Source organism: Rattus norvegicus, chromosome 3, assembly GCF_021556685.1.
Source record: "Rattus norvegicus strain SHRSP/BbbUtx chromosome 3, alternate assembly SHRSP_T2T, whole genome shotgun sequence".
Taxonomy (NCBI): domain Eukaryota; kingdom Metazoa; phylum Chordata; class Mammalia; order Rodentia; family Muridae; genus Rattus; species Rattus norvegicus.
The window spans coordinates 159,416,917-159,444,234 of record NC_141536.1 but is presented as its reverse complement, the minus strand read 5'-3'; the positions used below and the strand labels follow the sequence as shown (position 1 = coordinate 159,444,234).

Genomic DNA, 27,318 nt, shown 5'->3' with positions numbered 1-27,318 from the left:
ATTCCTGCCTCAGAGCTTTAAATGCTGTACATTTCTCTCAATAAATGAGACCTTGACAACAGAATCTTGCTTGGTCTCCTTCTTCTCTCGCCCCCCATTTAGGCCCAAGGGTAGCGCCCCTTCAGGACCCTGAATAACTGGGTCCCCGCTGGCGGGGACACTCCCATAGAGAAGGAACCCCATTCCGAAGATGGGAATCTGACCTTCTATTTCTATCTGTCCATCCAACAACAGGCATCTATGGGGGGTGCAGGCTACATGTCAGGCTCAGCTCCAGGGCTGAACATTGTAGCTGTCAGACTCAGCAAAGAAACACACAGGCCATCCAGGTCGATTGGAATTCCAGATACAAGGGGCGCTGTAAAACAGTACCCCCGTTCTGTGCAGAACCTAGACCTCACTTCCATTTTAAAATGCCGTGTGAGCGCTGCTTACCCGAAGATCAGGTTTAATTAGGGTGCGAGCAAGGTCAGTGCCCCCCCCGCCCCCACTTGCTTTCTCAGCCTCGTAAGAACATAACTTCTCATTGTCACAAGATTCCATTCCCATCTGGCACCTCCCCAGTGACACAGCCTGAAGAACAGGGTGACCTTCTCTTCGGAAGCCCATGGCCCCTGGGGGCCCATTGAGTGGGTGCCACTCAATACTGTAATTGCACCTTCATTCCCTTGATGCCCTCCTCTGGAAGGAATTAAGTTTCTTGGCAACGGAGCCTGAGTCTTTGTACCTCTAGGTCCCCAGAGTCCAGTGGAGCACTGGGAACAAGAAGATTCCAGATCCGATTAATAAATGAATGAACAGATGTGTCCGTGGCCGCATTTGTGTCAAACACAACACAGAACCCTGTTCCCAGTATATCCACCCTCCAGATACACCGAGCTGGGGCGCAGAGAAAAGTGGGGCCAGGACCCACAGACCGTATGGGTGGCAATGCTATGTATTTTAAAATGCCTTGTGTAAGTCGTTTACCTAAAATAAAGGCTTTCTGTGGGTGAGAGAGGATTGGGGAGAATGCACGTTCCGTTGTAAGTGGTATTGGCAGGCCCTCTGAGGGGCTCTGCACTGAGGAGAATGAGTGGAAATGTTGATTTAACTCACTGGGGATATAACCAAATGTGAGTTCACGAGTGGGCCAGAACCACAGCAGTAGTCACTGAGGGATAGTGCGGAAAGAACTAACACATACTGAAGAGGCATTTTATTGTCCATGTTGACTGTCTTACAACTGAAACACTTACAAGGAGAATCACACACATCCACAAAAGGACAGACTCAGAGAGGCACAAGGGGGCACCTGTCACCCATAGAAAATCAGTCCGTAGTAGCGACACCGACTCCTTCTGTCTGGCTATAAAAACAGGGTGGGTTGATATAATCCGGCATGTTTCTGTGAGGTTAGGGCTGTATCTTTAAAAAAAAAGAAAAGGAAAACAAAAAAAAAAGAAGGGAAAGGGGGGAAATTTTATGTACAGACGTTGTTCCGTAGCATTTCCCATGGCCACACATGTTAGCAGGGTGCAAAGCCGCTTCTCCACATTCTGCGCTCTCCCTGGCTGTCCCTCTGCGTCCTCCTGCACGTGGATCTGTGGCTGATACGGCACAAGTGTGCTAACAGCTCTTGGCGGTTGCTGTCAGTGCTCGGACCGGTAGGTTGGGAAAGTCTCTGTCCGATGAAGCTTCAGAGGGCTGGTGACATCTATCCCAAAAAGAATCGAGAGAGGACAAACAGTTATCTCTAAGGAAAGCCCATAATCAAATTGGCTAGTAGTACGATTGATTAAAGTTACCAGAGAGAAGTGGCACGTTCAGGACAGGAGACCATATTCCTATCAGGACTGGAGACCTTATTCCTAAAGTCGCTCACAGTGATATGCAAATACACGTATCACTTGGGAGTTCCTGATTAACGTATCATTTGCGTTTGCCATTGCACTCACCCCTGGTCAGTCTGTTAGCCGCTGTGGCTGTATGACTCCTTAAATTTTCAGCTGTAGCTCTTCCCTGGGTCATGGTACTCAGAGGGGATGCATGGAAAACGTAAGAGGAAGGGGCCTACTCTTTGATGTAGACACTTTGCAAACCTGACTCAGAATAAGAGGACATTGCTCATCTGCTTAGGTTAGATGGGAGACTTTGTTTAACTTCCTCTATCCCAATTCAGTTTCTAGCCAAGCGAACAAGTCAAGAATGTCCCCCTTGAGAGAACCTGGGGAGAGAGGCCAGGAGAGTAGATAGAAGTTGGGGATGGGGGAGGGGGTATCTCTAGGTTTGTGCCAGAGACCTGGGATGGGGGAGGCTCCAGGAGTCCATGAGGGTGATTCTAACTGAGACTCCTAGCAGAGGGGGATATGGAGCCTGAAGTGGCCACCTCCTGTAGCCAGGTTCTCAGTGGAGGGATAAGCACATCAATCCACCCACAAAACCTTCCCCCCAAAATCTGTCCTGCCTACAAGAAGTGCAGGGACAAAGATGGGTCAGTGACTGGGAGAATGGCCAACCAGTAACTGGCCCAACTTGAGATATATCCCGTGGGAAAGAACCAGTGCAGGACACTACTAATGATACTCTGTTAGGCCTGCAGACAGGGGCTTAGCATAACTGCCCTCTCAGAGGTGCCACCCAGCACTGATTGAAACAAATGCAGATACCTACATCCGAACATTAGATGGAGCTGAGGAAATCTTGTGGAAGAGCTGGGGAAAGGACTGAGGAACCTGGAGTGGGGAGGGACTCCACAAGAAGATCAACAAAGTCCTCTAAGCTGCACCCCTGGGGTTCTCAGAAAACTCCAACCAGGGAGCATCCAGGAGCTGGATCAAGACTCCCCCAGCCCCACACATCTGTAGCAGATGTGCAGCTTTGGCTTCATGCTAGTCGCCCAACAACTGGGGTGGGGGCTTACCCTGACTCTGCTGCCTGCCTGGGGATCCTGCTCCCCTAACTGCGCTGTCCCCTCTGGCCTCAGTGGGAAAGGATGTACCTAGTCCTGCAGTGACTTGAGGTGCCGGGTGGGAGGTGAAGGGTGAAGGAGGGATGGGGGGAGGGGCCCTCTGAGGGGGGAACTTGGAGGGGAGGGGCTACGATTGGGATGTAAAGTGAATTAATTAATTAATTAATTAATTAATGAAAGAAATTAACCCCCACCTCAGAATTAACGCAGGGATTGGCAGGCTTCCTCTATACTGGCCAGAGAGTAAAAGAAAGTAGTTGCTAACAGCCAACACAGTGAGCGAGCCTGTACATCCCTGTAACACTGTATCCAGAAGCACAGGAGGAGGCCGGAAGGAAGGCAGCGCCTTGGAGAAACCAGCTTGCCCAGCCTCACAGCCAAGCACCCTTAATTTTATAAAACCAAAATGTTTTGCTGCCACCTGCTGGCTAGGGGTGGCACAAGCAGAAGCTTCACAGGGCTGAGGGAGTTCTCAGGGGGCATAAAGAGGTGGGGACAAGGAAGAGGGGGAGCGTTGAGAGCCAGCAAGTGTGGATGCTCCAGGAGCACCTCCAAAATCACGCTGAGCGGAACCATGGAGCCAAGAGCAGAACGTCGCTGCCGTGTGGCTCTGCGGCTCCAGGGCCTTCAGCTGACTTCCCCTTCCTCTGTCCCCACAGCCCTGACTGAGTCCTTAGGCCTCAGCCACCATCACCCTCCCTACCCCCCAGAAGAAACTGACAGGAACTCATCTCCCACTTCTACAAGATGAAAGGGAAGAAGCCTTTCATTCTCCTGCTCGGTCCTACTGAGGACTAAGGGAGGTGCACGGGGATTTGGGAGCCGAAACCATTTGCAGAGCTAACCCAATCTCTGCCTCAGACGGAGACAGACACAAAGAGAACCGAGGCTTGGGGGGAATGAAATGGCTCTGTGGGTGCTTGCCTCCAAGCCTGACAATCCGGGGTCAGTCCTCAGAATCCACATGGTGGAAGGAGAGATCGAATCCCAAAAGCTGACCTCTGACCTCCTCACACACATACCATCAATGCATGACCCACCCCCAGGCACACACACATATGCACACATACATACATGCACTGCACACACAGGCACACACACATATGCATACATGCACACATGCACTGCACACACACATATGCATGCATGTACACACACAAGCACACACATATACACAAATGCACACACATATGACCTCCTCACACACATACCATCAGTGCATGGTGCACACACAGGGACACACACATATGCGCATGCACATATACACACAAGCACACACATATACACAAATGCACACACATATGACCTCCTCACACACATACCATCAGTGCATGGTGCACACACAGGGACACACACATATGCGCATGCACATATACACACATGTACACACAGAGACATACATATGCACACAGGCACACACATATGCACATGCACATATGCACACATGTACACACAGAGGCACACATATGCACACAGGCATACACATGCACACAGACACACATACATAGGCACACATGCACACATACAGGTACACACATATATGCACACATGCATACTTACACAGACACACACATGACCTCCTCACACACATGCACACAAACATGACCTCACACACACTCCACCATTGTATATGTCACACACACACACACACAAAATTATTTTTAAAGACAGACACAAAAGCTTGGACACTTGCAAGCTTTGAATCTAAACCCAGACTAAATAAATCCCTGGCCTGCAGGGGTGGTGACAGGTGTTAAATGTCACTTCTCACTCCCAGGCAATCTAAACATGTGTTCTAGTCTCTTTCTGATGCCCACGCTGCAACATGGAGACACCGTGTCCATGGGTAGTCCTAGAACTCGCTGGTATATACTCCAGTATGTCTTCATTGTGGTTTGATAACAATTTCCTGCCGGGGGCAGAAACCCTAAACATGGCATTCAGGAAAAATCCACATCTTGAGTCAAGTGTGAGGCCCTTGTCAGCAGCTCCTTAAACTCCAGAAGCTTCCAGGAAAACTGACAGACGACCCTGAAGGGCCAAGTGAGAGCCGGCAGCTAAAGTGAATTCTTCAGTGAGGCGTGAAAGCCAGGTTTGACTTCGGACAGAAGATGAGGTGCTAGAGCGCTGTCCACCCACTTCTGAGAGAGGAAGAGGAGGTGGTGGAGGAGGAGGAAGAGAAAGATGAGGAGGAGGAGGAGGAGGAGGAAGAAGAGGAGGAGGAGGAGAAGGTTTGTTTTTTCTCCCTAACCCTCCATGTGGCTGCCTCTTCTAGAGCTTCTGACAGCTACATGATCTAGACAAGACCCTCAAGCCAGTAACTACGCCTCCCTCTGTGTGAACACTTTCTATAAAAACCATAAACACATTCCCTGTGACTGTTGATGTGTCATATTTGAGACAAATGTCTAATTCGTTGCCACTCATGACTCCCCATTAGCTTGAAAGCTGCCAGTAGGAACGGTGCTAGCAAAAGTATATGCTCAGTTGGGGATTTAGCTCAGTGGTAGAGCGCTTGCCTAGCAAGCACAAGGCCCTGGGTTCGATCCCCAGCTCCGAAAAAAAGAAAAAGAAAAAAAGGAAAAAAAGGATATGCTCGATAAACAGGCACGGGGTCCAAGAGGAGCACACAGAGATGAGGAAAGAGAGAACAGGAAGTCCTCACTAGATGGCCAACCTCAGAGGCATCAATACCTCTTCTGGTTCCTAAAGTTTTAGTACCAAATAAAAAGAAATCCTTCCCAGGTTACCAGATTTAAGTCGCTAGTATATTTGGTGTTCCTCAGAGAATAACTTTCTTTTTTAACGCTTTACTTATGGAGAGCAACTTGGGGGAATGAATTCTCTCCCCCATCACCAGGGCCCTCGGTATGGAACCCGGGGCGTCCGGTTCAGTGCCTGATGTACTTACCCACTGAGGAGCCTCGCTGGCCTGACCATAGAACTATCTTTGCAGGGTTCCAGTTTTTACATTGTGGACTTTTCGCCATCGTCTGCATTGTGAAATCTTTTATTTATTTATTTTTTTTAATCTGTTGCACTGCTGAAAGGCTCCTTCGGATATGCGGGTTAACAAAATAATGTTCACTGTCTCTCTTTCATGGATTTCTCCCAGATTTTACGCTAAAGGTCCTTCGCGTGTTCACTCTGTATTCTCCTAACCACAGAAGAGTTCTTCTACACGGAGACCGGAAAACGTGGGAGGGGCAGAGAGGATGAATTGAGCACAATTGAGCACACCTTCATGAACAAAGCACAAGTCACTGCGCCAATAAAAAAAAAAAAAAAAAAAAAAAGCTATTCCTGCGCTTACCAGCAGGTGGCACCCTAGGCCTACATTCGGGAAGGTTAGGCCTATTTTTCTCAAATCAGTGTGATAAATTCTGATGTTTAGACTAATCACATAGAGATGCCAGGAAACTTCAGCGTGGACTCCATCGAGGTAGGTAATTTGGGCAAAGTCAACCTGGAGAGTTATCCAGGCACTCAGGATCCATCCTCCAACATCTATGCACAGTCGCTAGCATGAGGAACATTGAGTCAGGAAGACCCAGTGGGGCTTGGAAGAGGCTCAGTTGGGAGACCGTTCGCACGCACGAAGCTCCGGGTTCTGCCCTCCAGGTACAATGTTGCAATCCCTGTTGCAATCCCAGCCATCGGGATATGGAGACAAAGACATCAGAAGCTCAAGGCCCTCCTTGGCTACACAGTGAGTTTGGGACCAGATCTTATCTCAAGAAGAAGGAAGACAGTACTTTCTCACACCCCACCTTTCAGCAGACGACGACGACGGTGAACCCGTGAGTGACCCAGAAGACTCCAGGATGGAAGCAGTTGTGTCATGCCCACCTTCCTGGACACTATGGCTTCCCAGAAATGTAGCCATTACTGATAAACAATGAAATTCCAACTGTGGTCTGGGTCCCATTGCCCAGCCTGGCCCCTTCATCTCGGGGTGCCGCTAACCAGGTTTCTGCACCAACAACAGACAGAAGAGTCCAAGGGGGAGACATGGCAAGTGAGGACGGAGGAACTAGAGTTGTAGAGTTGTGGGGATGGCAGTATATTCCAGAAAATTAAAAGAAGAGGAGGAGGAGGAAGAGGAGGAGGAGGAGGAGGAGGAGGAGGAGGAGGAGGAGGAGGAGGAGGAGGAGGAGGAGGAGGAGGAGGAGGAGGAGGAGGAGGAGGAAAACAACCAAGGGAGGGTTGTCAGCAGGAAGCACTGAAGGGCAGCTGTGTGGCTTGAGCACAGAGCAGATATGGATGACAAAAGATGGCTTTTTCTATGATTATCCAGTTCTCATCCAGCTACCACTCATCCATCCATCCACCCACCTATCCACCCATCCATCCATCTATCCATCCATCCATCATCCACCCACCACCCATCCACTCATCCATTCATCCATCATCCACCCAACCATCCATCCATCTATCATCCATCTATCCATCCATCTATCCACCCATCCATCCATCCATCCATCCATCCATTTATTCCACATCCCTGGCCCATTTAGCCATCTCTCTGCTCTTGGCTACGGATGTTAGATGACCAGCTGCGTGAGTGCCTGTCTTGACTTCCCCTGCATAGACTACAGCCTGGAGCTGTGAGCTACAATAAACCCTCCCCGTGTCACTCTTGGTCAGGGTAGCCGTCACAGCAACAGAAATGAACTTAGGCCACCACATTCATCATTTCTGTGAGCTCAGTCACCGGCAGGCTCTTCCCAGTGTCAGTGTAGGGCTGCACACATGATCAGGTCCTGCAGCAAGGAAGCCCCACACAGGTTTGTTCGTTGGCTTACATGTCAGTCAGGCGTGAGTGAGCCAATTCCCTTGTGCCTAAGTATCAGAGGGCACATTGAAATGGGTAAGTTTTTTTTAAGTCCAGTGTTGAATTGGGAAATCTTTTAGTCTCCCAGAGATCAGACCTGCACTGTACTTCAGAGGGTTTGTTTCTCAAGAGCAAGAGATCTCACCCTCCTAGAGCAATGGTTCCTACCAAGATCGTTCAGGAGAAGCACCTCAGTCTTGATCAAGCACTACAGGCTGGAAGAGCCCCACCCCCTCCTGTTTTAAAATAGCTGGAGAAAGTCCAGAGCCTCCACATAGCTGACAGTTCCCTAATGATGTTAACCCATTCGTCTTGAGCCCAGAGGACTGTTTCTAGAACCTGGACTCTAGCTCTGGGCCAGACTTTGTACAAGTGTCCTTCCAAAAGACAGCTTACTGTGCCTCTTCCTAGGACCTCAAGCCCCAGAACTGCTGTGGTTCTGGCTAAGGGCCCAAGAATCTACATTTTAAAAAGATTCCCCGAGAACAGCGTCTTAGATGCAAACCTTTGAGGATCAGGAATCCAGACAGAGGAAGCGCCCAGGGTCATGAGGCTCAATGGAGGTCGTCAACTTGGGAGGCGGCATGGTGGCATGCGGCAGCTTATCGGGCCCCCGTGTGAGCGTCTGGGCACGGAGCCCCGTGCAGGCGAATGCCCTGCTTACCTTGTAGGTGGTACAGCTGCCCTGTGCTGTGCTGCCTCGTGATGTGCTGCCAGTAGGCACTGCGGGGCAGGGGCACCACGGTGTTCAGCGAGGCCGCCCGCTCACTCTTCTTCATCTGGAGCTGGGATCAAAGAGAAGAGACAGGTGACTCATCGAGACAGAGCCTCATGGAGACCTGAGGGGGCAGTGAGAGTGTCGGGTCCTGAGTCAGAAGACAAGGAGAGTGTCAGAACCACAGAAACGCCTGCCTACACACTAACGGTCCACTCGTGGTGGGCAGGGCAGTCTCTGCCTTCACCTGCTTGGCAGCTCCATGCTTCATCCTGTTGGCAGCACCAACTTCCTTTTGGGGGCCACTCTCCCATTCATCTCAACCCCTCCAGCTCCCGGAAGGCGACCTTACCCCCCAGTTAAGTCGGACACCCATGCCAAGCCAAAATAATGTAGTTGTTTGGGCTTCTAATAAGTAGGGACCAATCAATAGGGGTGAGCTAAGGATTTGTGACAATAATATTAGTTTTATCCTCTGGGTCTAGACTATTTCCTGACACATAGTAGGTATGCAAGACATGGGTGTTGCAGGAAGGCATCTTCTCACGGTGGGAAAAAGGGAAGCAAAGTCTGTCTTGGAAGAACAAAGGATGTAAACAGATGCCAACAGCAGCAAGGCAGCTGAGGAAAGAGAGCGAGGGCTCGAGAGGCTCACAGAAACCAGAGACCAACGGGGCTAGGGAGGTTCGCGGAGACAAGGACCAATGGCGTTAGAGAGGCTCATGTGACCAGGGGCCAATGGGGCTAGAGAGGCTCAAGGGAACCAGAGGTTAACAGGGCTAAAGAAATTCATGGAGACCAGGACCAATGGCGTTAGAGAGGTTCACGTGACCAGAGACCAACGGGACTCCAGAGGCTCACGGGGACCAGTGGCCAACCCCAAACTTCAAAACAACCTAAGCCGAGGACCACTTCTCACCTCAAAATGGTCGAGTTAGATCTGTCACCAGTGTCAGAAAACAAAAGCAACCTGTCTGCTTGGCCACAATGCCTTTGCTCAACTGTCCCCTGGTCTAAGACCCGAGGGAACAAAGGGGCCAACACAGCCCAAAAATCCGGGATCTTGAGAAGACCAGAGGCCTGATCTGCCACAGCAGGGGAACCAGCAGAAGCTCCAGAGTAAAGCAGCCAGGACCACATGTAGAAGGGTCTGGGATGTGAAGGCATCTGAACACAGCATCCCGTCTGAGCTTCGGCCTCGGGTGTCCACGATACAGCCTTCTTGTGACAGAACACACAACGCAGGTCACTGTTTCCTAACTGGATACCCTGAGTCCTTGGTCGCCCGGTAAGCCACTGTAGCTCTTTACAAAGGAGACCATATTCATCAAGGCCTGGATCTGTGTAGGATGCTCATCTGTGTATATGCTTGGTGATCCGGAAAAGCTGGAGGTTACGTAAGCATCCGGGTCAGGCCTGAGTTGCTACTTATAAGCACAACTGGATACTTTGTAACAGCTTTCCCAGGAAACAGAGTTAAGCAACAGAAAAGGAAATGGGTGTCTATGTTGTGGCAGGAAAGAGGCACGGCAGACCGGGGTTGTCACCTGAAAAGCATTGAGTCCCTGCCCTGCTGGGCTGTGTGAGAATTTGATGAGAGGACACGTGCTTACCCTTGACCAGGGAAAAGTAAACATAGGGAATGAAACAGAGGGGTTGAGGGTGATGGTGGTGGTGATGGTGATGGTGATGGTGTTGATCGTGGTGATGGTGGTGGAGACGGTGATGATGGTAATGATGGGTGTGGGGGTGATGGTGATGATGGTGATGTTGATGATGAATAATTCAGTGATGACCGATGATCCTGAGGATGGTGATAAGGAGTAGTGCCGACAACGGCAGTCACACGGTGGCAATCTGAAGCTGGTCGTGATGTAATGGGGGTGATGTTGATCGTGATGGCGGCAGCAGGCTGACAGAGGTGATTATGATGGTGATGGTGACCTGCCAAGCCCATTTAGACTTCCTCTTAAAGAAAAGAACTTCCTGCGCATGCGCCTTCAGCCTGGGTGGTTTCAAACAACAGCCCGCACGTTCTCCAGTAAAACAGTATCAAGCTTCACACCGGGGAGACGGAAACTCATTGCATCCATGAGACCCGACTTGCGAGAAGGATAGTTAGCAATCACTCAGAGATAATTTAATTTATGTGTGTTGCTTCGCCGTTGCTGGGGTGAGTTTCTGATCCTGGCCATCACTGCAGTTACCGAACTATGTCCCCCACATGACGTTAGAGAGGACAGGGTATCATGGGGTAGTTTTCCCTAGAAATGGACTCTTGAGGTAGAAAGGTGGGGAGGGTGAGTAAGCACGGAGCGTCGAGGAAGAGCCCGCAGCCTTCTCTGTCCTCAAAAAGAGTCGGTCTCTCCCAGGAAGAAAAGAGAAGGAAAATCAACCTTTGAGCGGTGACATCCGACCTCATTGACGCGCAATGAGAGGTGAAGGGAGGGAAAGATGAATGTGGACACCCCAGGGATTTGATCTTCTTAATACAAGATTATATTTAATACAATAAAATTCTAATATAAAGGAAACCCTTGGGAAATAGCAGTCATTTCACATTATTTGCTACATTGCTGCAAATATGTTTGGATGGCCGGGCACTCTGGCGGTATTTTTAGAAAGCTTATTTATTTAGTAACAAGAACAAAATGACACTGGTGTCGTGTTTTGTGGAGAACAGTGCAAAGCCTGGCTTCTTATTCCTTTGGAAAAAAATATCCAATTCCATGAAAGGAACAGTTTAAAAAAAAAAAACCTGCCCTTGGAGAAAAATGACAAGAAAGGACTTGTGTCATCCGACTTGAAAACACCTGAATGGTTCTTTAAAGGTGACAAGATCCTGGAGACACTGGGTCCCAGCCACATGGAGACAGCATGGTGGGGAGGGCTCCCGGTGGGGAGGGGTCTGAGTGGGGTGGTCTCACAGTTCAGAGGGCTCGCAGTGTAGAGGGCTCCTGGTGGGGAGGGCTCCTGGAGGGGAGGGCTTACGGTGGGGAGGGCTGTCGGTGAGGAGGGTTCTCAGTGGGGTGGGCTCACAGTTCAGAGGGCTCATGGTGGGGAGGGCTCACTTGTTCCCCCCTTCATGCTTCTGCTCAAAGTTCACACAGGCAAAGGGGTCAGTAGCCCTGGAATATCAATTAGACGCTGTGGTGGAGGATCGCATTTGGGTAGCTGGAGAGAACTGGACCTTTCTCCTTTATAAAACATTCTCCATACTCTTGAATGTTTTCTACGATCTCTCTGATCCTTGCCCATTGGGGTAAATAAGAATCACCTTGAGCCTTGCAAAACAATGGGAACTTCCGCTACAATGGGACTGCAGCACTCCTTGAAGATTCCCCCATTCTCAAAAGTGTGGAAGCATCACGTTAGATGTTTGTGTGCAGACAGAGTCACCTCCACCCTGTGGCCCAGCTTGGGCAGTCATGAAGTCTGGATCAGGTCTATAAGGGACTAAAAACATTTAGGAAAAACAGTTCACTGTTGAAAACGCTGGCTCTCAGGGTTCTTTTCTTGTTGCTGTGATAGAAATACCTCAACGAACACAGCAATTCAAGGTACATGTCACCGAGGTGGGGAAGCCAGGAAGGTGGAGGCTTGACAGGACTGGTCACACGGAATCCATAGTTGGGATGGATGCTGCAGCAGCCAGGCTCATGGTCTCTTTTATAGGCTTTCCAGGATCCTCGCCCAGGGGAATGGTGCCGCCCACAGTGGGGAGCCCTTCTCACTTCATTATGATAATGACATCCATGCAGCCATGTCCCTCCCATCTCTCCCAACACACACTGTGCTCTGCTCTCCATGAAACAAGGGCCACAGGGGAATACTGGCTTTCATATTCTCTCTCTCTCTCTCTCTCTCTCTCTCTCTCTCTCTCTCTCTCTCTCTCTCTCTCTCTCTCTCTCTCTTTCTCAGTACAGTGAGTGAGTCATGAAGCCTGCAAGTTGGAAGAATGGGCCAAGCCTCTCAACCAGCTAAGGAGCCAAGTGCTGCCAAGCGACCAGACTGGCTGCTTGGAGGCAGTGCTCCTTTCCCTCCCACACTCTGGTCTGGGGCCTCAAGGCTGCCGCCGCCACCACCACCACCACCTTCACCCCTCAGTACAGCAACTTCCAACCATGACTGGAGGCCATTGCACTTCTGCTCCCAGGCCTGAGGGCCTCTCTACTTCTCAACAACCCTTCCCATCTCCCCTCTCCCTCACCCCTTCACACACCCCCTCCTGCTGCCCTGAAATCTGCTAAGGATTCACGTGTCCACTGCTCCTCACAGGGTAAGGCAATGCTACCTCACCTCAGACTTAGGACTCTCATTCTAATCATCTCATCATTTGCCCCTCAGGTGCTCTTCCGCCTCCTGCAGACCACAAATTCCTTGTCCTCCTCCCACCCTGTCCCCGTGCCATAGGGATGCACACAGGGCTCTTTCTGACCCAGGCTAAGAGACTCCCAGTGTTGTGCAGTGCCATGAAATACTCAAGGCAGTCGACCTAACCTGTACGACCCATGGGGTCACAAATGGACTAAAAGCGCCATGCTGCCGGAGAACGGTGCTGGTTCTTCCAAGTCTCTCTTCCCAGGGTTGTAAAGAGCAGTCAATGAACCACAAACACATTAACAAAAACATCAGTAGAGGCTGGAGACATGGCTCAGCGGCTAAGAGGCCCTGGCTGCCCCTACAGAGGCCCCGTGCACAGCAACCACGTGGCAGCTCGCAATTATCTGTAACTCTAGTTCCAGGAATACGGCGCCCTCTGCTGGTCTCCATGGGTACTGCATGCACATGGTGCACAGGCACATGGGCAGGCAAAACACCCATACACATAAAACAAATAAATCTTAAAAATTAAATCAGATTGTCATAAAAAAAAGAAAGCGGATCTAATGCATGTGATCACATGTATGGACCTGAAATAATTGTACTTGGTCAAGGAAGCCGCTATAAATAGCATAATAGTAATCTTCCCATTTATAAGAGGTTCTGAGGAGAGATGACTCTCTGGGGAAGTGGATGTCCCCCATGTGCAGGGTTTTCTTAGGAGACAGCGGAAATGTTCTGCAACTGACTGCAGCCTCATAGTTCTAAATGTAACCATTAACTACACAGCTTAAAGAGGTGTATGTTTCTAACTCATGGACATCCTCATCGAAGCCACAAATTGTCTACCAATGATACGAGTTGCTCAGAATGCATGAGATTGTAGCTGGGTGCTTAGCTTCCCATGGAGTGGTATCAGAGAAAGTTAGAGCCCAGGCACATTCCAACCATTGGACATGACAACACAGAATCATCACTTGCAAAGTTCAGGATTGAGAATTTCACAGTTGAACTACCCCCCCCCCCAAGATGGAGAAATGCAGTCTCATAAAGTTTATGGATGTTTACTGAGCTGCGTCCATAAATATCCTTGGCTGTATGCGATTCTCAGGCTTTGGATTAGATACTCCTTCTCTGGAGACTCGAGTGGCCACTGGTGAGAGCATGTGAGGTGAGTGTCAATGCCTTAGCAAGTCCTTTAGTAGCCCTCCCAACGCTTGCAGCTAAAGGGGAAAGGGAGGCTGTCTGCCAAGTTCCCTCCTCTAGTAAGAAAATCCTACCAACCACCTCCAGAGAGAAAAATTCTAATGACCAGGTTATGAGGCCTCCACAAAACCTGTGAACTAACAGCAGCTGAACCTCCCAAACCTGCCAAAGTCCGTGGGCTCTGAACTCCTTCTGTCTGACAGGAACGTGTACCCATCAAGAATCCAAGCCAAGGAGTGCCCAGCAGCAGGGGCCTCGCTGTAATCTTCCCCCGCACTGTCCTGATCCAGAAGCCATCTGTTTCTGCAATAGAGCTATGTGGAGAAATGGAACCACATGGCTAGGTGGAATTCCTTCTGCTGCTGCCAGTCCCAGGACACAGGACATGGGACCCTGGTCTGCACCTACTCAGAAGCAAACATTCGTCAGAATGTCAGCAAATCCTTTTGACTCAAGAAGTCCTGAACTCACCCTTCTTGGGCTAACTGACTTCCCCTGGTTTCCATCAGAAATAACCCAGGGAGGACTCAGGCAATGACTATGTGCAAACAATATTGTCCTTGCCATCCATTTGTCCTGGTCCTGAGAGCATGAGTGGCCCCAGGATACTGTTGGACAGTGGGTCACATGTGTCAGGATACTGTTGGACAGTGGATCACATGTGTCAGGAGCCATCACTGTCCTTCCGTGTATTTTCCTCCTAAGAGGCTTCCAAAGCTCATATAATTATTTCTCTCTTTTTCTTTCCTTAATTCTTTCTTTCCTCTCTCCATGCCTTCTTCCCTCCCCCTCCCCTCTCCCTTGCTTCCTTCCTTCTTTAAGGCAAGGTCTCTGTAGCTTCAAATTCACTGTAAAGTCAAGGGTGACCTTGAACTTCTTCTCTTCTCGCCTCTGCCTCCTAAGTGCCGAGATCACTGGCGTGTGCTACTACACCTGGTTTATGTGATGCTGGAGATGAAGCCCACGGCTCCCTTCATGTTCAGTAGGTACTCTCCCACCTGAGGTATATTCCCAGCTAAGCCCATGCAACTCCCATAACGTCCTCAACTGTGTGTATGTGTGCAGGCGCGTATGTGTGTGCATATGTGTGTATGCATTGTATATGTTCACATGTGTGTTCAGATATGTATGTGTGGATATGTCAGTGTGGATATGTACATGCATGTGTATGTGTGTGCATCTGTGTGCAAATGTTTGTATATGTATGTGTGCACATGTGTTTATGGGTGCGTGTGTGCAAGCATGTATGTGTGTATGCCTATGCATGTGTATGAATGTGTGTGTACACACATATGTGTATGTGTGCGTGTATGCGTGTATGCATGTATATGTGTGTGCATATGTGTAAGTGCATGCTCACATGTGTGTTCAGATATGTATGCATGTGTGTGCATGTGCATATGTGTGCATATGGGTGCAAATGCATGTGTGTATGTGTGCACATGTGTTTATGGATGCATTGTGCAAATGTGTATGTGTGTATGCCTCCTATGTATGTGTGTGAATGGGTGTGTGCATTCCTATGTATGTGTGTGAATTTGTGTGTGCATGCATGCATATGTGTATGTGTGTACATGTGTTTGTGTGTACATGTGTGCATGCACGTGTGTTTATATCAAAATTCCAGGATGTTTTAAGCATAAACTATAGCAAAGTTAAGCCAGATGAGACAACAGTCAGAGAGAGACAGAGGAGGGGAGGGGAGAAGGAGAGGGAGGGAGAGAAGCAGCTATCTCCCGTTCTCCTTCCGCCCCATGTTTAACAGTCTCTTGGCATCTCCCATCCTGGCCATCGGCTTCTCCAGTTTCCTCCCACTTTCCCATCTATGGCACAATTAAATCTCCACCCCATTTCACCTTCCAACTCTGTGCCCCACGCCCTAGCTGTCTTGTTGTCAAATTGATGCTCCAGGGGAGGGGAAGCCTCAGTTGAGTCACATCAATCAATTTAGGCTGTAGAGAACTTTCAGATTGCTGATCAACAGAGAGAGCCTACTGTGGGTACAGTCCCCAGGCAGGTGGCCTGGTGTACAAGAAAAAGGAGCTAGCTGAGCATCAGCCCAGAGCGAGCCAGCAAGCCACGCCCCTTCATGGCCTCTCCAGCAAGCCACGCCCCTTCATGGCCTCTCCAGCAAGCCATGCCCCTTCATGGCCTCTCCAGCAAGCCACGCCCCTTCATGGCCTCTACTTCAATTATGACCTCCAGGTTCCTGCCCTGAGCTTCCCTCAGTGGTGGATTATAACCTGTAAACTAAATAACTTTCTCCTCTCCCCACCCGCCGTGTTACTTTGGGTCAGTATTTAATCACAGACACTTGCTAAATAAGTAGAATAGATGGCATGAAACCTTCCTGCAGCTTTCAGTTACTTACAGAACAGTTACGGAATCAGGCGTCCACCACGGAAGTTGCGCCAAGCTCAGACTCCTTTCCTGCCCGAGAAGGCTTGATACACTCAAAGGCAACTCAGACTGTGGGTCTGAAAATATTTTTGCCTGGCAGCAAGACGGGGAAAGTATTCCAATATTTGCGATATTTATGACCCATTCCTAAGACTTGTAATATATTGTGCTCTCTCACACAATTGATAAATTTTGTTGTGTTTAGGACGTACAGGAGTATATCTACGGCAGATCCTAAATCAGCTCCAAGCAAGCAACCAAGAAAGACAGATAACGTGCTGTTATGTTTCTTGTCTATCTGTTTCAAAAAGTGAATAATAGGAGCTAAAGAGATTGCCCGGTGGTTAAAAGCACTGGCTGATCTCCCGGAGGATCTGGGTTCAATTCCCAAGCACTCACATGGCAACTCCCATTTGTCTGGACCAGTCCCAGGGGTGTAACGTTCTCATCTGCCTTTCAGACCACTGCACACATGCAATGTACGTAGTACAAACTGGCAAACACTCATATACATATAGAATAAAAACAAGATCTCAAAAAATAAAGTGCACACTGCTCTTGCAGAGGACTCGAGTTCCAACCCCAGCATCCACCACTGAGCAGCCTACAACGGCCTATAATTCCAGTTCCAGGGGATCCAGCACCTTCTTCCGGCCACCCCTGCAACTTACAGGTGCCTATGCATGCCCACCCAGAGACACACATGCATACGTATGGTTAAAAATTAAAGTATGTATCACACGTGATGCCAGCTAGCTGATGGATAGTTACAGAGCACCTCCCCTTCCCATGCCAGCATAGGCCTGTCCTAACACCTTTGGACCTGTCGTGCGCCATGACGCCACCGCCCACGCCCTACACTGTAACCCATGTTGCTTGCTTTCTGCCCGTGTTTTATTTAGCAGGGGAGGCTCTGCATTTTAAGATGACCCACTCTCCTTCCTGAAACTCTTTTCTTGCTGACCCCAATTTTCATCCAGAAAGCCAAAATAGAGACGGCCGCTCCAACGGCCAATCTTCAAACCGGCTTTAAATTTTAATTCTGATTTGCACGTTAAAACGGTTTTCGACTGACTCGAAAATTACTTCTAAGTGTTGCTGCGACGTCTCGGGAAGCAGCGCGTTGGCGATTTCACTTTTGCTCTTAAAGAACCTCCAGGTTGTCGTGCAACAGACCGGACTGTAATCGCCAGGAAGAAAAGAGTCGACTCTTCGGGAAATGGTAGAAAATAGATTTAAAGGCAAGGAGTAGCAGTTTCCTAGGCAGGCTCCAAGGGACAGCTTGTCACTGGAATGAATTTAAATACTATCTAGCCACCGTCTGTGCTTCCTAAATATGTGTTCATTACTGCAATCTTCCCTTAACATATATTATAATTTATATATATTAAGATATATACATATATACAGACATACACATATACACATATACATATATATACATATATACACATATACATATATACATGCATACACATATACACATACACATATACATATATACATATATATGGAGAGGAGGGGGTTAGTCACTGGCAACGACACCAGTCACCTCTCAGGGATCTTGGAATCTTGGGATGTACCCTTGGAAGTATGAGGACATTCTCATACTTGTGGGATGAATTAATTTATCAAGACGCATAAGGCCAACGGGGTACGCTGGATAATTGCGTATGGGAGAGATTCAAGGAGGTAAACTGGAAGGGCAAGTTCTTTGGCGCTATTTGCGTTTAATGCCACGTTCAACCCTAAATGAATGCATTTTATAATAAGCCCCAGCTTTCCCCCCTGGTACGCAGCACCCTGCTCATTGGTTGCCTCGGCAACTCTGAGTAAACACTAAGGACTGGGTGGGTGGGTCCCCTTCTCAGAAAGATGAGGTGCATGGTCCTGTGCCCAGGAAAGGACTTAAAGGGACGTGCATTCCACCAAGCATGGTGGTGTGACAACCTCCCACCCACCCCCATCTCCAGTCCCAGCCCCCTACTCTCCTCCAAAAATGAAAACCAGAAGCGAAAAAGGTGTTAGAAAAGGCTCTCAGAGGAACCAAAGTAATCCCAAGCCTCTAAACTGAAGGGAGGGCTGCTCACTTATCTGGAAATGGGGAACGGGTTTTGAACCAGATCTTAAATGTCAAGTGTACTTCGACGGAATCCGGACCAGATGGTCAACCTTAAACATGAAGAGTCTTCTTACCGGAGGAGGAGGGATTTTCTTTTAAAGGCTTTGAAAACCAAGTGTATGCTCACGGAGTGGCAAAAATGTGGACCACGCCCAACAGATCTGCATTTCCCGGGTTTGTCAAACAGCAGCGGCTTCTCAGGAATACATCTTGTAGACGCTGCTCCGGCCTTATGGATTGAGATAAATCCCCCTGCTGCCTTCCTCCAGCCTCCTCCCCCTTGAAGAGTTCAGTCAATACAAACTACTTAAAATGCTAATCGTTAGGCTAAGTGACAGCAACCAGTCCTCCGGAACCCAGGAGACACAGACAGTGCTAAACAACTTTCCTGTAGTCTTGGTGGGACAGCCTCATGGTATTTGGGGGGTAGGGGGAGCGGTGATTACCAAGGGACACAGAGACCAGCCTATGCTTTTGAGCACTCTCCTTCCTCTGCAGGCCTAGCCCTAAGCATAGCGGCATCATCAGGATCCAATGCTCTCCAGGGAGAGAACTCACAGCCTGCTCCGGACCACCTAAACAAACAAGACATGAACATTCCAAGGTCGGAGTGCTGGCAAAGCCAGCTCGTGCCCCTGCATTCACCCAAGCAGGACATTGTGCCAGGTTGACACTCTGCTTCCCAAGCGATGATGTGTGCACGCAAGGAACCTTGTGCCCTGCTGTGGAACTGTTGTCCCTGTAAAGTGTGTTTAAGCATGAACCCCCGAGCTATCCGTAGCTCCTGTTCTGCTCTTTGTGCTTGAGAGAGTCACTGTTCCTAAGGGTACACTCCATCTTCTTCCTGTCGTCCTGGGCCAAGGAGTCCGGTCCTTGAACTCTCCCACCACTCGCTGTGAAGTCCGGACCTCTAGGAATGGAGGTCACAGTGCTACCCAGAAGGCACTTGCTCAGAGACACAGGAAGCTGAGCACAGCAGTGCCCTCCCCACACCTGCTAAAATGAAACACAGCAAGCGGGACCCAGTGGTTCGCTGCTGACAACCCTGGCCATGAACTCTTGACAAACAGCACAAGGAGCCACAAGTAGGTGAGAGTACAGTCCCGCGCCACCAAGCCTGCCTGCACCAAGCTGTAGGAGTTTCTAATCAAGAGAGAGGGAAATGAGATCTGTACCGACAGGAGAAGGGAAGGCAGGACTCAGCATGTACACCATCATAAGTTTGCACTTAGTTAAATTTTACACGCACGTGCTTGTGTAAAAATAAACTAAATGGGATTTAAAGTCCAGCTCCTAGCTCCAACGATGGTTGTGAAAATGGCGGAGAAAAGGCTCAGGGACTCAGAGCAGAGAGGAGCTGCAACTGTTTTCTGTGGCTTAAATGACCACTCCATCCATCCAAACTGTCCAACGTGGAGCTCTGTGCATAGCTCCAACTATCAGCTCCCCTGCCCCAGCTCGATCCCATCAGCCCTTGTCTCTAGGTGAGAATTCTGCAGTCTGAGTTCATTCATCCACTTACTGCATGCATGTCTATGCTCCCATGCATTTCCATACTCCAATGCATGTCCATACTCCAATGCATTTCCATACCCCAATGCATGTCTATACTCCCATGCATTTCCATGCTCCAATGCATGTCTATACTCCCATGCATTTCCATGCTCCAATGCATGTCTATACTCCCATGCATTTCCATGCTCCAATGCATGTCTATACTCCCATGCATTTCCATGCTCCAATGCATGTCTATACTCCCATGCATTTCCATGCTCCAATGCATGTCTATACTCCCATGCATTTCCATGCTCCAATGCATGTCTATACTCCAATGCATTTCCATACTCCAATGCATGTCTATACTCCCATGCATTTCCATACTCCAATGCATGTCTATATTCCCATGCATTTCCACACTCCAATGCATTTCTATATGCCAGGCAGGCCCTGCCCTAGAGCTGGAAGACTGACTTTGAACAATAGACCATTTTTCTGTTCCTCTATGTCCAAGAAGTAGTTGCAAGCCCAGCTTTGGCCACACAACAATCAGATTCCACATTGGCACTGCTTTGTCTACAAAGGAGGGCGTGCTCTCTTCTGAACAGCATTCTCCTTCCTGAGAGCAAAGGTCTCTCAAGCATGCTTTTAAACCCAGTGCCTTTCAGGACACCAGGCACAGAGTAGGCACCTAGAAGTGAGTAGATCTTAAATGCTTCATGAATGAACTGATCAAACGTGAGCTCCTCCATCATCCAAAGAGAACCATCCTATCATCTGCACACCCAGCTCCAGGCCAGTGAAGAAACCCCACCTCAAACACAGCAATAACAAAGATAACCACGACAAACAGTGCCTAAGAAGTGGTATTCAAGATTGACAACTGCCGTCCACCCATGTGCCCACACACATGCTGCCCGGACATGTGAAAACATACATATGCCCATGAAAGTACACACATATTCTCAGAAAAGAAAGATGGTGGGAGAAAGGAAAAAGGGGAAGGGAAAGAGAAAAAAAGGAGGAAGGAAGGAAGGAAGGAAGGAAGGAAAGCAGACAGCGAGGGGTGGAAACAGGCTCATTTGTTTCCTGCTAAGAAAAATCTTGCAAAGGACACAGGACATGGTGAGCAGGAAGCTGGCTGAGAGAAAGCCTCCATTGTGTCTTTGACAAGCAGACTGCTTGCGAAATCCACCATGTGGGTCCAACGTGCCAAGTGTAGCTCTCCGCCATGCACCAGATGCACCCCAGTGATTATTTTCATGGGAAATGAAAGTGATTCACATCAAGTTATTCAGAGCCATATGAGTCCTCAACCACACTCGTAAAACAAAGCCATTGCTCCCTTTGCTTTGGGTAACTGTCTGTCTTCTTACTGAAGAAATTCCCCTCCTGCCCTTTGTAGGAGGCATCATTAGGGCCTTGGTGTCCCATGCCATTTAAAACAGCCCTGCTCAGAACCTGAACCTTCTGTGGGCCTCGTGGGGGGGGTTGGGGGGTTAGGGAGTTTGGTACCTGTTTTTTTTTTTTCTGTCATTGATGGTTTTGGTTTGTTTTCTGTCTGTAATGTAATATTTTGCCCATCCTACAAACCTTTGAGCCTTGTGCCTACACAGACAAGTGCAGCCATGACCATGACAATCAGAGGTTCGTGAGTTTGTACACCAGCCACCCTTCCCACAGTAGACTTCAACTTTATTGTACATTTCAGGGCTGGAAGGATAACTTGGTGGTTAGAAGCAGGGACTACCCTTGGAGAGGACCAGATTCGGTTTTCAGGTGACTCACAGTGGCCTAGAGCTCCATCTTCTGGAGATCCAATGCCCTCCTCTGGCCTCTGAGGAGCACCTGCACACATGCGTGTGCGTATGTGCACACACAACACACACACACACACACACACACAACACACACACACATGTTCAGGGGAAAGAGGGAGTGGGGGAGAGAGACTGAGAGGGAAAAGGAGAGGGAGGGAGGGAAGGAGGGAGGGAGCAGGGAAAAAGAGAGGAGGAGAGGGGAAGAGAGGGAGGGGAAGAGAGAGCACACACCCTGCACTTTAAAAATAAGGTAAAATCTTACTAGTTAATGCATAAAGCAAAAAATCCTAGTGCTGGGGAGGTAGAGACAGGAGAATCAGGAGGTTGCTGGCCAGCCAGCCCACCTAATCAGTGAGCTAGTGAAGAGACTGTTCTAAAAAACAATATGACAGCTCGTGAGGAATGACACCCAACCTTGGCCCTGGCCCTTACACACTCACACACAATCACACTGACCCTTTCTACCCATTCCGGGGCCACATCCGTAGAAGCAGATAGCCAAGCACATCCCAGCAAAGAAGAGGAAACTCGTTTTTGTATCTTCACACTGGGGCTAGAGCCCCAGTGATGGGCTGGCCGCAGGGTTGCCTGCAGCAGACCGACGCGCCGACGTTGTATTTTGCTATGCCAAGCAGGTATAAGTGTGCATATCTGTGGAGTCCCTGTTAGGAGCCCATCCCTGCCTCTGCCCCACAACCACGACCTCTTCCTCAGATGATATCATGCTCTTTCTACCCTTTGGTAAAGTCAAAGAACCAAATCCCACGGCCCACCAGCCAAATTCCCTGTTTCCTGGCCCAGCTCTCTCCAGTTTGTGTGAGAAAAGAGAGTCTCTAGAATAGAGTAAGGACATTTGTGGAATCTCCTGTCAGTGTGTTGGACATACCAGGTCATGTGACCCACACAACCACGCACAGCGGGCACACTAACCGTTATCCACATGTGGCCTCAGAGAAGCCAATGACAGGCCAATCACATAAGGTAGAAATGGCACTCTATAGCCAACGACAGGCCAATCACATGAGGTAGAAATGGCTCTCTACTTCAGATACATTGGTGCATCAGATACTGAGACCTTAGGAGGAGAGCCTATCTTTAGGTCCTGGTTTCTTAACCTTGGTGTGAACCTTGGGCCCTTGAACCAGGTTCTTCTCAGTCTGGGGCATTGTAAGATGTTAACAGTGTCCCAGGACCCTCTCTCTACTGGCTGCACTTTGAATCACAAATGGTGACAACCAACATTGACTCCAGTTATTCTAATTGGCCCCTAGTGAGTAGAACAACACGTCAAAGGGAACCCATAGCTTAGAGTAACTACACATTCCACTTTGTCATCTGCCTATATCCTATTTACATACATTGTGCTGTATAGGGAGCACTTTGCATTGGAGCTGACCTTGAACACACACAGAGCATAGGGCTCCAGGCTAGATTTGATTCTCAGAAGCTGACATCTTGAAAATCCTAATACCTTATTCGCAAAGCCCTTCATTTTCATTTTGAGTCTATTCAACACCTGGCCAACTTTATTCTTCCTTTCCCATACGTGCATGCATGTTCTCATGTGTGTGGCCACGTGTCTACATATGTGCGCCTACACATGGAAGCCCACAGTTACACCGGTGGCTTCCTTGACTACCTCAAATGTTAAGATAGAGTCTTTTGGAGAACACAGAGCTTGAGGATTCGGGATAGTCTAGGGAGCCAGCATGCTCCTTGGATCCTCTGCTTTACCGTCTGTGTCCTGAGATCACAGGAGAGCCTGCCATGCCTGTCTGGCCATCTGAATGGCCATGTGGTTCTCTGTCTGTTGGGCCACCTCCTCACCCTAGTCAGCTTCCTTTTTAAACATATTGTAAACATTTATCTCTTTTCTATTCATGAATGTTTTGCTTGCATGTATGTTTGTGCACCACATGTGTCCCTGTGGCAACCAGAAGAGGGCATCATATCCCCTGGCACTAAAGTATAGATGGCTGCGAACCACCACATGAGTTCCGGGAATTGAACTCAAGTCCTCTGGAAGAGCAAGTGCTCTTAACCATCAAACCATCTCTCCACCACCACCCCAACCCTTCTCTCAATGGAGTCGACTCTCAAAAGTATTTCCATTTATAAAACAATTTCTGCAATCAGCATTTTGATCAGACCTAACAAAGCCTTTAGAAGCTTATCACATGGTGTTGTGTGTGAGCTAAAAGCTACAAAACCCTGATTTCTCTCCCAAAGAAGAGTGTCCAGCTGGCTGCAGTCCTTGATCAAACTACTGTTCACACACATGCACACCATGCACATACACATTCTCTCTCTCTCTCTCTCTCTCTCTCTCTCTCTCTCTCTCTCTCTGTGTGTGTGTGTGTGTGTGTATGTGCTTGTTTTCAAGCATAAACTCTCAGACATATTTTGACACTCCCCAGAAAAAACATGTTGTTCTAGTAGATTAATAACTACCACTTTAAAGCAAACAGATATCAAGAAAAAATGCAGCAAAAAAAACATAAAGCACACAGAGAGAGAGAGAGAGAGAGAGAGAGAGAGAGAGAGAGAGAACTCACCAATATAAGCACTATGAATAATTCTAATAAAAAACAGTATTATCTCAGCCAATAGCTGGCAAACCAAACAAAAGCTGGCTTGTATATGTCAGCTCACAAAACCTCTGCATGGACTTCAGCTCTCTTAACCTGGTCCCTGGCCTGTCACTTGAGACATCAGTGTTTTCTCGGTCCCTGTACTGAAGCGGGAAGATACCATTTCATCTTCTGGGATGGCGACAGAGTGGAGCAGAACTTCATGCTTGGGCAGATTGGTAAATACTTGGCTAGAAACCCATTAAGTGACCAATTTCCAGTTCTTCAGGCGCCCTGAACTGGATCACCCCAGAATGTTGAAACTTTAATATCTGATGACAACCATCATAGCTCTAACTCCACAGTGTCCTGGCAATCAGCTGCTGGCCACAGTCTAAAGCTGAGCAAGGCAGAGCCTTTTCCCATCGGGTCATCCCTAAGCTAGAACCTCTTCTGAATGATATCCCTAGAGTGATTGATGCCTTTGGTGTTTCTCAAGTCATGGATTCTGATTAACATCTTCAGGGCCTCAGATTTAACCGATGGGTGCTTGAGTTCTGTGCTTTTGCCTTTGGTAAATTCTTAGCAGGAGAGACATGGGTTGGAGGGGAAGGATTATTAAATAAGTGTATTTGTATTTAATGCCCAAGAACTATGGTTCAGAGCTGGGGTCAGGTCAGGGATCTATTTATAGCCTGCAAGAGAAACTCCAGCATCCTAAGAATAGATTCTACACATTCCACATTGAAGGTGACAACTAGATGGGACAGTGTTGCCATAAAACCTGCTGACCAGAGTCTGTTCCCTAGGATCCAGGCAGTAAGGGAAGAAAACCAATGCCAGTAACTTGACCTCCATAGTAATGTTGTGGCAAGTGCATTCCCCAAACTCAGTAAATTAATCACATACATTTAGAATAAAGTAAAAGGGGGAAGGAGGGAGCAACACAGAGAGATAGCTGCAAAAGAGTCAACTTATGGCTCCCGAAACCTGAGATATTTACAATCTGGCCCTTTAGAGAGGTTTGCAGAGAAATCTTTACTGTTGGTGTCTTGCAATAAATTAAGAACTTCAAGGAGTTGATTGGATTAATCTTTACTGTGTCCTCGTCAACATTCCCATCCTGAGCTTGATGTTGACTGAGATTAGAAAAGCCATCCTACTGGCCATTGTCCAGATGGCCTACCTAATGCACCCACAGGCCCCTGCTCTCAAGCAAACAAGCTCAAAGCGCGAGGGTTGAGGATATGCCCTGCGGTTCGTCCTATCACCCCCAGGCTTCCAAGATGGCACCTGCTCATGGAGCACTCCTCAAGCACTGAGAGTCAGTTTTGAGTCTACAAAGCTACACTCTACTGGTAACATTGTTTCTTTTGCTAGAGAAGCTTAGCAGTGAGCTTGACAGGAACAGGGTGATGGGCACTTATGGCTGTGAAACATGGGAACCTCCAATTAAAGCACACTGCTGTGTGTGCTCCTTAGGATGTTACAGGGACCGAAAAGGAAAAGCTCCCACGACACAGGCTTTATCTAAAACAAGAGTCACAGCAAATTTAAGTAAAGACCGTAAGTTTAATCAGCATCTAGCATATCTAAATTAACAAAGTGCTCTGTCTTAAATGTTTAATCTTTTTTAAGTTAATTGTTTGGTTTTTTTGAATTTTATGTATGAGTGCCTGAATTTATCTGCACTGTGTGTGCAGTACCCATGGAGGTCAGAAGAGCGCGTAGGATTCCCATGAACTAGAGATTCGGAAGGTTATGTGCTACCATGAGGGGCGGACAGAGCCCAGGTCCTCCCCAAGAGCAGCAGTGTTCTTAACCATCTCCCCAGTCCCTTAAACATTTATTTTTAAACATGGGGTAGATCCACATATCTATACTAATTTCTGAGGAATTCACGTTGAAACTTGTGGTCTCAATTTTTTTTTCTTTAGCCAGGTACACACAGAACAGGACCTCTGAAGAACTATGGAAATATGGAAATCATGGTCCCTAAGTTTAAATCACAGCTCCATCCCTCCTGAGATGTGTGTCCACACTTCACCCCCCTGAGGCCTAACAGTGGGTGATACCGCCCATATCTGTGGCCTTGTTGAATTCAAACATTAATAGAGTCTCAGAATAGTTCCTCACACACAGTGAATTCTCAGTGAACGTCACTTACACCGTCCTTCCCAGCAGCAGTCTAAGCATGAAGCTAACCCGTGTACCTCCCAAAACTCAGCCCAGACATAGCTTGCTCCAGGAAGATGTCTGCCTTTGACAGAGCGCCAGGCACCCCTGACAATTTCCCTCCGTCTTTTATGAATGGCATTCCCATTGCCTTTCTGTTGCTGTGATAAAAGGACTCTGACCTGAAGCAATCCGTGAAGAGGTAAGGGGTCACTTGGCTTGTACTTCTAGGTCACAGCCCATCAAGGCAGAAACCACAGAGGAGCACTTCCTGCTGGCTCACCTACCTGATGATGCTTAGGGAACTTTCTTCTGCAGCCCGGGACCACCTGCTTTACACGGTTTACAGTCCTGGCTCCTTCTCCAAGATGTGAAACATTTCTGTTGAAGCTGTCTCACTATGTAGCTTAGGCTGGTTTCGAACTCATGAGGTAGCCCCAGGCTGACTCCTGGCCCTCATTCACCAGCCCCCGCAGTCCTGAGTCACCCACGCAAGCCACCACATCTGCATGTAGATGCCGAAGATTTTGTTTTTTTAAGTTTTATGGTCTGTGCTCCTCAGGGTCTCCATCACACTGCTCTGCAGGTGGCTGGAGGAAATTCTAAACAGTTTCCCTGTACAATTAGTGCGCCGGGATATAAAAAGAGTTTAATTTGGGAGAGGAAAGAGAAAAGGTGATAATTGCTTTAGGCAGTGTGTTAAAGT

The 27,318-nt window shown here is 48.5% G+C and overlaps 1 protein-coding gene across 2 annotated transcripts in view; it reads right to left on the bottom strand.

Annotated features, from left to right (window-relative positions):
• Positions 1-1,183: 1,183 nt before the first annotated feature.
• Positions 1,184-27,318, bottom strand: part of Dok5 (docking protein 5) — a 136,689-nt gene continuing 110,554 nt past the window's right edge. For both annotated transcript variants that reach the window (NM_001109344.2, XM_087653995.1), the window contains exons 7-8: positions 8,449-8,569; positions 1,184-1,696 (exon numbers count right to left, since the gene is read on the bottom strand). In NM_001109344.2, coding sequence (NP_001102814.1) covers positions 1,632-1,696; positions 8,449-8,569 — 186 coding nt within the window. In that variant the 3' untranslated portion in view covers positions 1,184-1,631. The remainder of the gene's footprint in view (positions 1,697-8,448; positions 8,570-27,318) is intronic.